Below are 13,878 nucleotides of genomic sequence, written 5' to 3' on the forward strand. Positions count from 1 at the left end.
CACTTAATTACAAAACACCCTATGACGAAAAACAAACCTCTAAATAAACTAAGTAAGACACCGCAGGATACGAAAAACCCAAAACCACTTTGTGGGAAAAAGATAACATACACCCCCGCCTGCAGAAATCAGCTGCGGTGCCGACAACTCTCTGGCAGAGGTACGCAAAAACTAGCTGGCAAATGCCAACAAACAAATATAACAAAATTAGCAAATAAAATAAAAGTTAGGAGCTCGAATGAATGCTGACCTAGACTGATTCAAATTTGCAACGTACAACTAAACATGTCTCAAAAAGCTACCCACAATTCCTTCTAGCCGGCCCAGCCGGCAAAATAGCTATTTCTGTCTGTTCCGTTGTACCACAGTCAGAAATACCATTTTTTAAGAGTTGCTGCATTTGCTTAGTACTTGTAAGAGGGAACTCACAAGCGCGACTTTGTCGCCCTGAACATCACTTACCCCGGTACCTCTATAAAGCGAGGATTTAGTGTTGCTCTGAGATGGAGGTCGATATAAAGGATCACGATGAGGGTAACCATGGACACCATACTGCCGGTAGATCTAAATTGGAGAAGTTGTTTCAATGTGAAGATTTTTGACACAAAAATTTCACGAGAGGTTTTGGTGTACAATTTTCAACAATTGAGCATACACAGCAAACTTCTCATAACATTACTTACCAATCCGGCAATATCTGCCTGTAAAGAAAGACAAATAAAGTTTAAGAAAGATTTTGTTTGTCCTTTCGACCAAACAACTTGCCATAAAACAAAATCATCCACACCAAATCGCAGAGGAATTGACAGAAAATGTGAAATAAAGGCAGTAGAGGAATGAGTTATGCCCGGGGGGGGGGGGGGGGCAACCTCTTACCCTTTTATCTACCATTTTTGACAGACAAGGGACCCCTTTTGTGTACCTTCCATTGACAAATGGTACCCCTTACCCCTTACATACTAGTTTAGAACTTTTTATTCCTTCAAGAGCCATAGCTCCTGATTCCTTTTAACTGCTGTGAATGCACTTTCATTAAAAGTATGAATACATCAGAAAACCATTTTCCCGACCTTTTCACTGCTATAAAATCCTTCTGTTAGCCCTTTTAGGTCTTTTTACAGACCGAAATGACAGATTCCCTTACGCTTTTATTTACTTTAATTAATGAAATTCCTACCCTTTCATATACCTACCCCGGGTGGAGCCTCCCCGTATAGGCCATTATAGGGAGTACCGCTCCAGGGAATTATGTCCTTTTTGTACAAAATGGTTTGTTTCAACTTACCGGTGGTCCGGGCTGACCGGGAGGGCCTTGGTTACCCTGTATAATAATAAGAAGAACAGTGATGAATTGCCGGGATTACCTTTAAATAGAGATACAAATGGAAGTATTAAGCTTTGCACAAGCGACCGAGCTGTAAACCAGACAGTATGCTCATTACTGTGGGGTTAAATATAACATTGTGATTGATAACAAATGAGAAACTCTATGAATCCTTCTGAGCTGTAAGTTCTAGATTGAAATTCTGGATTCTGGATCTGGATTTAATGACTGACCTACGAGGCCAGTCGTGGTCAGGTCTTGTCCATCTTCTCTATTGTGAGTTCAGTGTGGACACCAAAGCCGTGAGACGAACAGGTTTGCTCTTTGTGCACCTGCGCAAAAGATCCTAGGCTTCTCCAGCATCATGTTATCTTCCAAAAATGTGCAGAGAACCCTAACTCTCTAGACTTAAATAGATAATGGGTCTTAAATTTTGACTGCATATCCCACTAAAAAATTTAGCGCAACTTGACCAACTATGTAAAATTTTACCTGAGGCCCCTCGTCCCCTTGTGGTCCTCTTTCGCCCTGCAAATCGAACAAAGTGACGTTAGGGATGAAATCCAGTCCAGGAAAGTGAGCCATGACATCAAAAGCTTATGAGTTGAAGACGTTTATATCGAAGTCATAATTTTTTGTTAGTAATGGATGGTCTTTTAGCCGTGTCTCGCAACATTGTAATTCAAGAACTTTTGACCATCAAAGTTGCGTTACATTACGTTACGTCACGCAATGTTGATGCGTGTGTCTAAAGTTGCTAGCCTGTACCAGGCTCCAAGTTAGTAATGCAAAGCAGTCGTGTGGTAGAAATTGAAGCGAAAACGCACGGGAGCTGGGGAGAGACAAAGATCACGCGCGTCTCACGCCTTAAGTCTCAAAGCGCGTCTAATTTTCGCTTGGCTTGATTTATTTTCGCGACATCCCCACTGAAAGCCTATCATAGGCTAAAAGTTGCCATCTAACAAATAAACTTACTGTACCTTGTTTCCAATGTCACCCAGAGGACCAAAGGGACCCTGAAAAACAGACGAATGTAGTAAATGAAAATGACTTTAACCCGCTGAAATTTCAATCCTAAGCAGAATCCGAAGGTAGCTGTTGGTTTGCTGTCAAATGTGATTTGAAATTGGACCCCTCGGTACGTAACTATTGACTAGCGCGTTCGCTGCATATCGCAAATTGCAATAAACCGAGCATTTTCGATTCACTAGAGTTAAGCTTTAACAGACGCACGCGGAAAAGACATTCGGGCAAATAACAGAAAATGTAAACTACTTACGCTGATTCCCTGTAAACCAGCAGGACCCTGGGCTCCACGAAGACCATTTGATCCCTGAAAATATAAAGCAACGTAAAGTGACTCTCAAATGAGTTGGCAGACCTTTTAATACTCCATAACTGTAGAAAAATACCTGTTCTCCCTGATTTCCTATTGGTCCTGTTACACCTTGATCACCCACGGCACCCTGAACAAGACAAATATAAAAGAACGATAGAGATGTTTCTTCGTCTTCTCAAAGGAGCCTGGAAGGAGACTTGCTCAGTTTTTCCTCACCTTTGGACCTCCATATCCCAAAGGGCCTCGCGCACCCATGTTACCACTGTCGCCCTAAGATACGAAAAGCGAGATTTATTGATTCAACGGCCTGATGATATTATTGAATCACTAACATTTGTTACAAGAAGACGATGTAAATTTAAAAGAGTGCCGTAGAAAGAATGATTTGTTCAATTAATTTCGTAAACAAAACTGCTGGTAGGAGTTCTAAAAACTTGTAAATTGCACCCGTTAAAAATTTAAAGGTCGTTGGACTGAATTTCTTTTTCACACCTTTTCTCCGTCTGGTCCTTTTTCTCCAGGATCTCCGGTCTCTCCAGTATCTCCCTGTGAACAGAAGCACGTTATCATTGTTAAATACGTTTTATCTTATGATGTACTGTATTCGTAGATACCAGCTATAATCAAAGTAAGAAATTTAGATTTTCCATAGAGCACGAATTATTACCTTGTGACCTTGTTTTCCAAGCAACCCAGGGTCACCTGTAACTCCAATACGTCCCTGATTAAAAAAAGACGCAGTTAGTGTTTAATTTTTAAAAAGAAGCATAAGGATGCATAGAGTGATTTCGAAGCGTTGTGGTTGGGTAGTCATTTTTTTTATCGATGCATTGAACACTTGCCATTATGAATTTCGTGCGCGTTTTCCTTTGTCGTTAGCAGACGTGTCGAAGGAAAGTAAAGCCTACTAAACTGCCGGCTTCCTGGCTCGGCCCTCGCGATCGTACACTATGTACCTTCACTTCGACAAAACTTAAGTTGATGAATATTAAGGGTAGTTTGTAGTTGCCCGATCAACTGGGGAGTCATGCCCGATGTCAGATATAAGACCTTCAGCTTCTGATCTTTTTTGAGACTTATTATAATAGTCTCACGAAGTTGCAAATACCGAAACTAGAAAATAGCAATTACATCGAGAAGAAAACCCTAATAAATGAACGGCATTTTATTCGAATGGTGCTTATTATATTTGCAAAAATGGATGGGCAACCCTCTTCAACAAACTCATTTTTAATTCTTAAAAAGATAAAGAAGAAATCATTTCCACGAAAGAAGTACAATCTTCAGTACTTTGCATCTTTTAAAGCATTATTGATTGTTGGAAAAGCTCGGTTCTTATGGTCTGAATATCGTGATGAAAAACTTTTTCTCGTTTTTGATGTCTTTCCTCTAAGACTCCAGGACGTTTACTTACATCTTTTCCAAACTGTCCATGGGTCCCTTGATATCCCTTGGCTCCCACAATCCCATTCTCTCCTTGGAGGCCAGGAGCACCAGTTGGACCTGTCGTTCCCTGCATGCCCTGCAATCACAGATGACGTCATCTAAATGCTCACTTTTCAGTGGGGTAGAAACTCGGGAAACGTCAATGTCTGGCGTCAACCGAAGGTGCCTTTAGACACGATATTACGTCATTTCAACATCGGTACATAGAAAAACCGAACGTTTTTTGTGCATCTTGTTGAGAGATCAGTTATAATCGAGAGTGATGACTCAAAGTTACAAATCATAAAACCTTGAGGCTGGTGTTAAACCGGATAGATAAATGTACACCTTGTTTGAGGACCATGTATTCTCACCACTTAAAGCGTTTACTGTTTTAATTGAACTTTAGGAACAGTAGAACCTAAATATAACGAAGGGCCAAGAGACTGGCAAAATATGTCAGCGAACACGGGCTTTCGTTAAATCGAGTTTTTTTCTATTATTATACTATTACTAGTAGAGAAAAAATTGTTAATTATACCGAAGTCTTCGTTCTATAGATCAAGGCTCGTCAAATGGACGTTCTACAGCATGAAGTCTGAATGGTTTACAAATATTTTCGTCTGTTAATAAACAAACCTTTTCCCCAGGTCTTCCTGATCCTCCTTGAGGCCCCTTCGTTCCCAGCGGACCCTGAAAAACGCAAAAAAATCAAGCACTTACTCTTTTTAAAAATAATGACTGGAACTTGCTGAATTAAAAATCAGACACAACCATCGACAAAAAATTATAAAACAGAACTGAAAGTGCGTCAAACAAGACCTTTCTAACATAAGTTATACAACACTGACCGCGGAGCATAGGGGCCGGGTGGGCTATAGTCCCACCAATAATTTCGCCTGCAAACTCCTCCACGTCAATCCAGCCACTGCAGCTAGGAGCAAAGATGACCCAGGAGACATTTAACAATGTTACAGTCTTGTATAGTCACAAGACAAGAACTCGCGAAATGATAACCGCAAGCGTAACTTTGGAAGATTTACTGACGTTGACCTCCTTCATATAGCCAACTAACTGGACTAGCATATGATGATCCCGAAAAAAGTTCAACCTCCCTAGATAAGCTAGTCTCTTCGGCGCTCGTTGACCTCGCTGGTGTCACCAATCTAATGTGCTCCGCGGTCCCCATACAACACAGTTCACAGTTATCAAAGCGGGAAAAAATAATCAGTAAAGGTCTTTGTTTGTCTTACATCTTCTGCCTTATCTCCACGCCGTCCAAGCTTGCCTGGAAGTCCAACGCTGCCCTAACAAAAATAGTTGCAGAAGAAATGATGAGATCAGACCGTGATCGAAAAAGCAAGAAGGCGTTTTAATGCAACGTCACCTAACCTTTATTCCAGTAACTCCATCCTTGCCCTCTCCGCCTGGATCTCCTCTTTCTCCCTTTGAAAATGATGAAAAAGAAAAAGTGTAACGAGTTACGAGCTAACATGAACTTTAACCGCCACTAAAAATTGTGTTTGCTTAAAGCAGGTATTTGTGATTGTGTTTCCAAAACCGAGGTATTGTATTGTCCATCTTTTACTTATGCTTCGAATTCGCAACGATTGGAAGAGCTGAAAACACCACCTTTGATCCTTGAATTCCTCTTTTGCCAGTGGAGCCACGACCGCCAATACTTCCCTGAAAAAAAATACAAAGTAAAGCGCTTTTAAATGGCTTGCAATTCGCGCCCAAGGATTAATTAACATGTACAGTTACTCAGTTCTCGATTCTAATAAGTAGTAAGGATTAGTAATTGTAAGCTCACCATTGGCCCTTTATTTCCGGGGGGACCGACTGCACCCGGCCTTCCTCTGGGTCCCTGTTAAAGAAAATAATGCAAATGTCAAATATTTCCCGCGCTATAATGTCAACAACAAACTCTACAGCGTTCTTCTTACCTGATTACCACTATGTCCAGCCTCGCCAGAAATGCCAGCGGAACCTTCTAGACCCTGTAAAGAAAAAAATTCCGATTCAACAGATTAATACTTTTCTTATTTAATTCTAGGCAGACTATACGTAAGTCGGTTTTCTGTTGAGTTTGTCATAAGGTGAAAACGAGGTAACCAGTTTCCGGAACCAGCTTCAAAATGCTTCAACCAATCAAAAACATGACTGACGTCAGCGTCAAGCGTGAAAAATTCGCAAGCGGAGATTCACTTTCGACTTAATTTCATTGTGATAAATTAAGAAATTAACGTCAGCATTTTTAAAAGAGTGACAAAGTATAATGGTGAAAACAAAAGCAAATCCGATTTGCTTTAGATATGAGGTATTTGTGGTGTAACTTACGGGAAATCCCGGCTCGCCTCGAGAGCCCGGAGCGCCAACGTTACCTTCGGCTCCCTGTGAGAAACAAATCAATGAATATCAGCCGAAAAAAAAAGGTGTCAAACCGCTTTTTCCCATTTATAGCCGTACCCCGAATAAATCCTGGGCCTAAAAGGCGAAGTAGAAAATAAGGGACATTTATTTCGACTGAACAAGTCAGGGATATGATTCCAGCTGAATTTAAAACCCTTCCTTTAAGAAAACCGGAACCAAACAAATTTTGTGTCCACCTATATAAAGATTTCACTTGTGTAAGTGGTAACGTTATCAAGGCTGCTTTGATCACCTTAGCACCATTTTGCCCTTGGGCACCGCTAACTCCTTCCTCGCCAGGTTCCCCCTGCAATTAAAACAAAACAGGAACAAAAGCGAAAGATTCTGATGAGAGATGGCTGACATTGAAAACAATAATTTTGAGTAAAAACTGCACATCCTCTGCTTCAGTTAGTGTCATTAGCGACTCGGAGAAATCATGGGAGGTCTCCCAACAGGAGTCGAACCTATGACCTTTTTACAATTCCACTGAGCTTCAGAAGCTCAGAAGCTCCCTTGGGAGCTACGACCATCAACAAGGTTCACTGACAAACATCCTGCATTATGCTAGGACTAACTGGAGTGTCCATAGTTGGCATATGCGCAGTGATATAACCATGATGGTAAATTTTAAGCCAGCCGAATACATGTATATTAGATCGATGTTAGTAACACAGGCAACAAACACAGTTAAGTATTTGTTACCGGCGTATAAGCTTAGTACACATAAGAAGAACGACCTTACCGATAGTCCACGATCTCCTCGCATTCCATTGGGTCCTAACTGTCCCATAACTCCCTATCAAAAAAAAAAAGATATTCAAACGATTAAATAAACGTCAAGTTATCCATTTTTGAGTAGATGTGGATCACGGATAGACTTTCTGAACTTTTGTTAATGTTTAGATAGTTTTTATCGGCAGAACCATGAGTTAAGATATAAACAAACAAACAAAAATGCAAAATCAAATGTCTCTATTGCGCACAGTTTAGGAGTGCTGACTGTCAATATTGCACTGTACTCTCTGTGAAGGAATAAAGAACCTTCGACAAACTCACAAGTAAAGAAAAGTGGAATCAAACAAATACACAGTAAAGAACCTTCAATAAGTAAGGATTTTGGTGTCCCTACTTCAATATCACTTGTCCGTAGTTAGGATGGTTCCGTTCATCGAATGTATTGAAAACGTGACGTTTAATAGTAACAGAAGATTTATAGAGCGTTTTCACTCACGTGGAAATCAGCTATGCAATTTTATTGGAACAAAAGAAAGTCTTTACATATGAAAAAGGTGACTAGTTTAGAACACCAACATGGCCACTGGTTCATCGTTTTGTGACAAAAGCATGGCGGATGTGACGTCACGTGACGTCAGGCTCTTTTTAAGTGGAGTTTCGCATGGAAAGAGTAACAACAGTTAAATCAAGCCTCTGCTGACCCTTTCTCCTCTGTTCCCGACTGCTCCTTTAGCACCAGCTGATCCTTGCACCCCCTGAGACGACAAGAGAAAATATTGGATCATTATACGTTTCTGAGAAACTACCCACCTACCCCTCCTGTAAGCCAACATTAACACTTACTTCTCACTTAAGGCAAAATGTTAGATTAGGGGAGGGGTAGGTGGCCAATTTCCCAGAAACGTAAAACATTTAGTACAATTCAATAATAGCCCCACACTCTTACTGCCATAAAAAATTTTAAAATAATTAATAACATCAATATAATGACCCTCTTCCCACCCGTACCCAACGAAAATTAAATAAATTGGGGCCACGATTTATCAGATTGAAAAACCCTCATTAAATTTTATTATTATTATTATTATTATTATCTTTTTTTTTTTGCGATCCTTATGAATTATTAATGTATTATTTTAAGATAAATTAAACAACTTAAAAATAAATGGTTGCACCTGTTGTCCAGGCTCTCCTTTTAATCCAGCGATCCCTTCTTCTCCACTAGGACCCTGAATGTTTAAAACATAGCGTTAATCTTTCATGAAAACATCAGGTATTTGCGTCGCTGTTATTTTCGTGTTCTTCCAAAGCTGATTTCTAAACGTCAACCATTTCTGAATTGCCACATACAAACCTTAACACTGACTTACTGTTATTCCTGGAGGCCCAACCTTCCCTTTCGTTCCAGTGTCTCCAACAGGGCCCTGCGTTGACAGCAGAATAAGTATTATAAGTATAACTGTAGAATAATAAGTTGAATAAGTAGGATAAGTATAACTGCTATAATGAGCAAAGCTAGGAATGAAAACAAAATCATGCTCTCTTACCGTTTTGCCTGGGTATCCCACGCGGCCTTTGACCCCAGCATCTCCTTTCTCCCCCTAAAATAAAAGTCATTCACGGAAAGGTTAGAATCGCTTTAAAACTAATGTCAACTAATGTCTAGTATCCAGGTTGATAGTGCTATCCTGTGAAAAAAAGCCCCAATCCAGTGGGTGGCACAATACTTATCCACTGGACAGCGATATATCTGGACAGCTCTATCCACAATACTATCCAGCTTGTGTAAGTTGTTTATTTGGCGGTAATGGAAAGCATTATCTCCTTACCGCCTCTCCTTGATCACCATGGGAACCTGCTAGGCCATTGTCTCCGGGCACGCCCTGAAATGAAGAGATTATTAAACATTTAAAAAACTCGAAAATCCCATTTGAGCGCTCCAAATGTTAAGGTCTTCAATAATCCCTTGACGTTAGCCAAAGTTTTTCATCAGCTCAATAGAGAAAAGCATTTTAATTTTATAGAGGACCTAATCTGTGCTATGGAATCGTGAGTACGTGACGCACCGACGAAATTTTACAACGATCGCTCGGCTTTTTAAAAATAAACAGGTTGTCTGCTTAGACCTGAAATACCCAAGTGTATTCAGATAATCCAAGCCAAGACAACAAATTATCTTTAAGCCGTAATTACCCACAGTTGAACTAACATGCCTACCCATGTGCGCGCGAACATATTAACGTGAAATAGATTAAGCCGCTGGACTCGAAAAGAAAAAAATTTTAAAACGTGTTAACAAATTGTGGAAATACCCACTCACTATGTAGCTATACGCCAGTCTTTAATCATACCCTAATTCCTTGATCTCCTGAATGCCCTTCCTTTCCGTTTTCTCCGTCTGCTCCCTAGTAATAAAGAATAATACTATGCAGCGTTGTTTCACTAACATTAGTGAGTTTACGCAACAGGACGGCAGAAAGAAGAGGACGGCAAAACGCTAGAGTGTGACAAACGTGACAGTGTTATTCCTGGCGTGTTTTGTCGGGAATTCACTTAACACTGACGTTTTTTGCTCTTCTACAAAAATATCTGTTTAAACGAATGTGAAGTTTGGCGAAAGGTTTTTTCAAACAAAATTATTGTCACGCTTGTCACACAAGGTTCGCCGTCGTCTTTCCTCTCCCGTCCTGTTGCGTAAGTTCACTATTGTCTCTCCTCATCACCACACTTAAAAAATAACTTACGCAGGGTGTAGTTAACTAGGACGTTTAGATCGACATTCTTTTTTTGATGTGTAAACGCTATGAGTACAAGACTATCACTACTGAAGAAACTATAGTGAATTTCAAAGGTGTTACTGCTTTATGATTTACAGCCATGGCAACAAAACATCGGCTAAACGTTGGGCCCTAACCTTCTGTCCTCTAGCACCTCGAGGGCCTGACCGCCCGGGATTACCTGCAGCGCCCTACCAACAAACAGACAAAAGTAAATAAAATAACCTGACTTTATGTATAGGGGTAACACGATTACTGTAAAACCAGTAGTTTTCATTTTGGCCCAGAAGGTTAAGAATCCTAATTGGCCGGAGGCAGATCAGTTGGCTATTTACAAGAGAGGCCGAGGATTTGAACTCAGGATTACCGTGAACAAATCCAGCTAAGCGTTTTGGGCAGTGATTAAACCCGGGGCCTCCGGATTACAATTCCAACGCTCTAACCGCTCGGAGACGCTGCCTCCCTTTGAGAAAAATGAGCAAAAAGAACAGAAAAAGTAATTCTAAACAAAAAGAAAAAAAAAGGAAAACTAGCAGAAACTAATGTAGTCATAGCTTTATCAGCAAAACAACTAACAACGCCACTTGCTACTTGAACGATTCACGAACAAAGTGAGAGATAATTAGTGTCTACTGCTTATTAACCAGGGGCCCCGGGATTCTAAGAAACGTACCGTTTCTCCCTTGACACCAGTTCCTCCTGTCGGTCCCATGGGTCCTACACCTCCCTGCAAAAAAGGCAAATGAATAAGATAAAATGGAGAAGTAAAAACCAGTAACAAAAGCTTCACTTCTTTGATAATGTGTTATAAAGTACTGAAGCTTGAGTGCCTTGGGGCTAAATTCACGAACACTTCCAACCCTCGTTCTTAGGATCCTCTCCAACTCGAGGGACGAGTAGGAGACAGACCCTGAGAACGAGGTTGGGACCCTCAAGTCTAAGTTAGTCTATTCAATTTTGTAAAAGGATTTTTTTCAGACCTCCAATCGTGCGATTAGCTAAAAACCATAAAGAAAGCTTCAAGTTTCGTCAACACTTGATTTTATAGCGCATTTAAGTAGCAATTTTCACGAAAAAAATTGCCAAGAAACCAATAGCGAGTAGCGAAAAAGCAATGGAAAAAAATTGTGACATTTTTCGCGTTGATGTAGCTGCTTTTGTTTTGAACAGTGTTACCAGAAGAGGATTTTACCCTTGCTCCTCGTCCGCCATCCTCTCCCATCAGACCTAACGGGCCGGGTGGTCCCTACAAATACCAAGACAAGTAAAAAAAAGGTTATCTGAGTTCCTTGAATCAAAATAACCGTGTATGAAATAAGACAGACATCACTTGGTACAACGTGCAAAATGATAGTGACCAACAGCGTGTTACTAATCCAGTGATCGCCTAACAGCCTGCCTTAGCTGCCTCCCCGGCCGAAGACTGACAGATTACAGACTGACTGACAGGCTGGCTGACTGACTACCCGTATGCTTGGAGTGGAAACATACAGGAAAACTGCAGACCATCACCAGAATAATGCACACTTCAAACATGTGAAAGATTGCATTCCCGTTTTTTGGGACTATTCCTGAGGGATAGAAATGCTTATTCGAAGCGCTTTAGTTGCCTTAGCTATTTTCCCTCTTCATGTGGCATGTGCCAATTTAATTTGTACGTCTCTGTTATAAGAACTTTAATCATGATTTTTACCACATATCCAGGTCTTCCAAAGTCTCCTTGCTCGCCTTGAGGACCAACTGCACCCTATGTTTAAAAGGATATATACAACTTGAATCAGCGCAAATTTGTTTAACGTTTAGAACAGATAATAACAAAACAAAATGTCTTACCATTTCGCCTTCAACTCCTTTTTTTCCAGGAAAGCCAGAATTTCCCTGAGAGATTAAGTAATGTTGTAAGTTCTTCGGATACATGAACCAAGCAGTAGAGCGCTAGTCGACTTTTCAAATTTTAACCCAACTAAAGGAGAAATTGGTCCCCTTCTTATGATTATGTAAGACTAAAAGGAAATCGTCCTAGTAGAATTCCGTTTTGGGGTTTTTCATTTTCGGTTACCTGTCACACAAAAGGCAGAGGCGATTTCCTTGGTATGATTGGCAGTCAGATGTAATATACCGAACACTAGATTGAATGTTTCATTTGATACTCAAACACCTAGATGGAAACATTTTTAATGACAATGTCCTCCTCTTAAAAGTAGTTACTTTACCTCTTTTCCTGGGGATCCGCCTTCACCTTGCTCACCTTTCAACCCCTGTAAATAGAAAATAAAACAGTAAGAATTTTGACAGACATTTAGATAACGTCATAACAACGGTTTAACCTCGTTCCGGAAGTTGTTCTCTACTCACCATACTACCTTGACCTCCGCTTACTCCTCGATTTCCTGGGGGGCCAGTTTGACCCTTAAAGAAGAATAGGGTATAATTTAGAGCAGTACTAAGGTAATCAGATGAAACCACTTTGTCTTGGTTTTGAAGAACTGTGCAGTCACCAGATGACGTAAAAAAAGTTAAAGAAAAAAATAGACAATACTAACAATTTCCGAAACCTTCCATAACCTGATTTGTTGCAAGACAGGTTTGATTCGTGGCTGGTTTCCGGGTTTTCCAAACAAATGGTAAACGCTCACGTTTTTTATAAAGTAAGGAGAACAACTTCAAAAGGTGCAAGGAACACTTTTTCTGTTACTAACCATTTCACCCGTTAATCCAAACTCTCCATTCTCTCCAAGAGGTCCTATTTGACCCTACAGAAGAATTATACACCGGTTAATTAAAAGCGATACCCAACCTAATTAACTATGGCCAATCCAGCGAGTTAGGTAGAAATCTGAATCCTGTCTAACCTGTGCACCAGGCTCTCCTGGTAAACCTTGCTTCCCCACTGCTCCTCTGTTTCCCTGTCAAGAATAATCGTTAAACGTAGTTTCCATATGATGCTTGATGGTCAGGATTTGTGGCCGTCTGCTACTCGATTGGAGAATCGTCTGACGTATTTCATTCAGACGATCCTAGAAACCACAGACAAATGTGCCCGTTTACCCCATTTTAGGTAATCCGGCTTCTCGAATTTCCGGGCAATTGTGGCATCTGGAATTCAGCTCAAGGAATCCCGAATCCCGAATCCAAGTTCCACTGACGAGAGATCCGGAAACTAGTACATGTAGCTGAAATTTGGAATCCACCGCGCGGAATCCAGAATCCAAGACTGTCTTGGATTATCTTGCATGGGGCGATTAATTCTAGTGATTGCAAATATGCCATGTTTCTTTTACTCGATTCTGGTGCAAAAAGAGGCAAAAGCGTATGTCTGCAACGTAACGTCAAGTACCGCGTAGACCAGTCGCCGATGGTGTCTCTGATGGCATGGACACCGGGCTATTATTTCAGTTCTACTTTGTCAATTAAGCTAAAGACAACTCGAAATGATTCCTCAATTAAGGGATGATTTCAGCTTACTTTCGGTCCATTTGGGCCAGTAATGCCAAGAGATCCACTTTTGCCTATAGGACCCTAAAGAAAAGAAGCACACTGATAAAAAATTTGTTGGAAGTGGGAATTTACTACAAAACTTAGTCACATTTCAGAGTGATATCCTGTATTCAACTTTCGGCTCCAGATTTTATTCAGTGCCGTGTAAATAATTTTGTCCTTATATTAGTACATTTTCCTTCATGTGTTAGCAGAAATCCCCTGCACAAATCCCTTGCCACGTTTTTTTTTCAAGAGCGGTTTTCCACTAAAGGTGTCTTTTGCCCACTTTTCAGTTTCATGTATTTACGCACTTACCATTTTTCCCTTTTCCCCCATGGGTCCCATAAGTCCAGTCTCGCCAATTGGTCCCTAAAAACAAAAAA

At 40.6% G+C, this 13,878-nt stretch overlaps 1 protein-coding gene across 1 annotated transcript in view; it reads right to left on the reverse strand.

The window, feature by feature from the left end:
• Positions 1-13,878, reverse strand: part of LOC140931487 (uncharacterized) — a 48,124-nt gene that overhangs the window by 7,926 nt on the left and 26,320 nt on the right. The window contains exons 24-60 of the mRNA XM_073381297.1: positions 13,811-13,864; positions 13,481-13,534; positions 12,868-12,921; positions 12,715-12,768; positions 12,371-12,424; positions 12,229-12,273; positions 11,849-11,893; positions 11,709-11,762; positions 11,208-11,261; positions 10,689-10,742; positions 10,153-10,206; positions 9,590-9,643; positions 9,068-9,121; positions 8,786-8,839; positions 8,609-8,662; positions 8,414-8,467; positions 7,940-7,993; positions 7,246-7,299; positions 6,754-6,807; positions 6,429-6,482; positions 6,035-6,088; positions 5,902-5,955; positions 5,721-5,774; positions 5,481-5,534; positions 5,342-5,395; positions 4,728-4,781; positions 4,078-4,185; positions 3,331-3,384; positions 3,156-3,209; positions 2,880-2,933; positions 2,737-2,790; positions 2,604-2,657; positions 2,305-2,340; positions 1,817-1,852; positions 1,286-1,321; positions 684-701; positions 463-564 (exon numbers count right to left, since the gene is read on the reverse strand). Coding sequence (XP_073237398.1) covers positions 463-564; positions 684-701; positions 1,286-1,321; positions 1,817-1,852; positions 2,305-2,340; positions 2,604-2,657; positions 2,737-2,790; positions 2,880-2,933; positions 3,156-3,209; positions 3,331-3,384; positions 4,078-4,185; positions 4,728-4,781; positions 5,342-5,395; positions 5,481-5,534; positions 5,721-5,774; positions 5,902-5,955; positions 6,035-6,088; positions 6,429-6,482; positions 6,754-6,807; positions 7,246-7,299; positions 7,940-7,993; positions 8,414-8,467; positions 8,609-8,662; positions 8,786-8,839; positions 9,068-9,121; positions 9,590-9,643; positions 10,153-10,206; positions 10,689-10,742; positions 11,208-11,261; positions 11,709-11,762; positions 11,849-11,893; positions 12,229-12,273; positions 12,371-12,424; positions 12,715-12,768; positions 12,868-12,921; positions 13,481-13,534; positions 13,811-13,864 — 1,992 coding nt within the window. The remainder of the gene's footprint in view (positions 1-462; positions 565-683; positions 702-1,285; positions 1,322-1,816; positions 1,853-2,304; positions 2,341-2,603; positions 2,658-2,736; positions 2,791-2,879; positions 2,934-3,155; positions 3,210-3,330; positions 3,385-4,077; positions 4,186-4,727; positions 4,782-5,341; positions 5,396-5,480; positions 5,535-5,720; positions 5,775-5,901; positions 5,956-6,034; positions 6,089-6,428; positions 6,483-6,753; positions 6,808-7,245; positions 7,300-7,939; positions 7,994-8,413; positions 8,468-8,608; positions 8,663-8,785; positions 8,840-9,067; positions 9,122-9,589; positions 9,644-10,152; positions 10,207-10,688; positions 10,743-11,207; positions 11,262-11,708; positions 11,763-11,848; positions 11,894-12,228; positions 12,274-12,370; positions 12,425-12,714; positions 12,769-12,867; positions 12,922-13,480; positions 13,535-13,810; positions 13,865-13,878) is intronic.

Source organism: Porites lutea, chromosome 3 (genome assembly GCF_958299795.1).
Source record: "Porites lutea chromosome 3, jaPorLute2.1, whole genome shotgun sequence".
NCBI lineage: Eukaryota > Metazoa > Cnidaria > Anthozoa > Scleractinia > Poritidae > Porites > Porites lutea.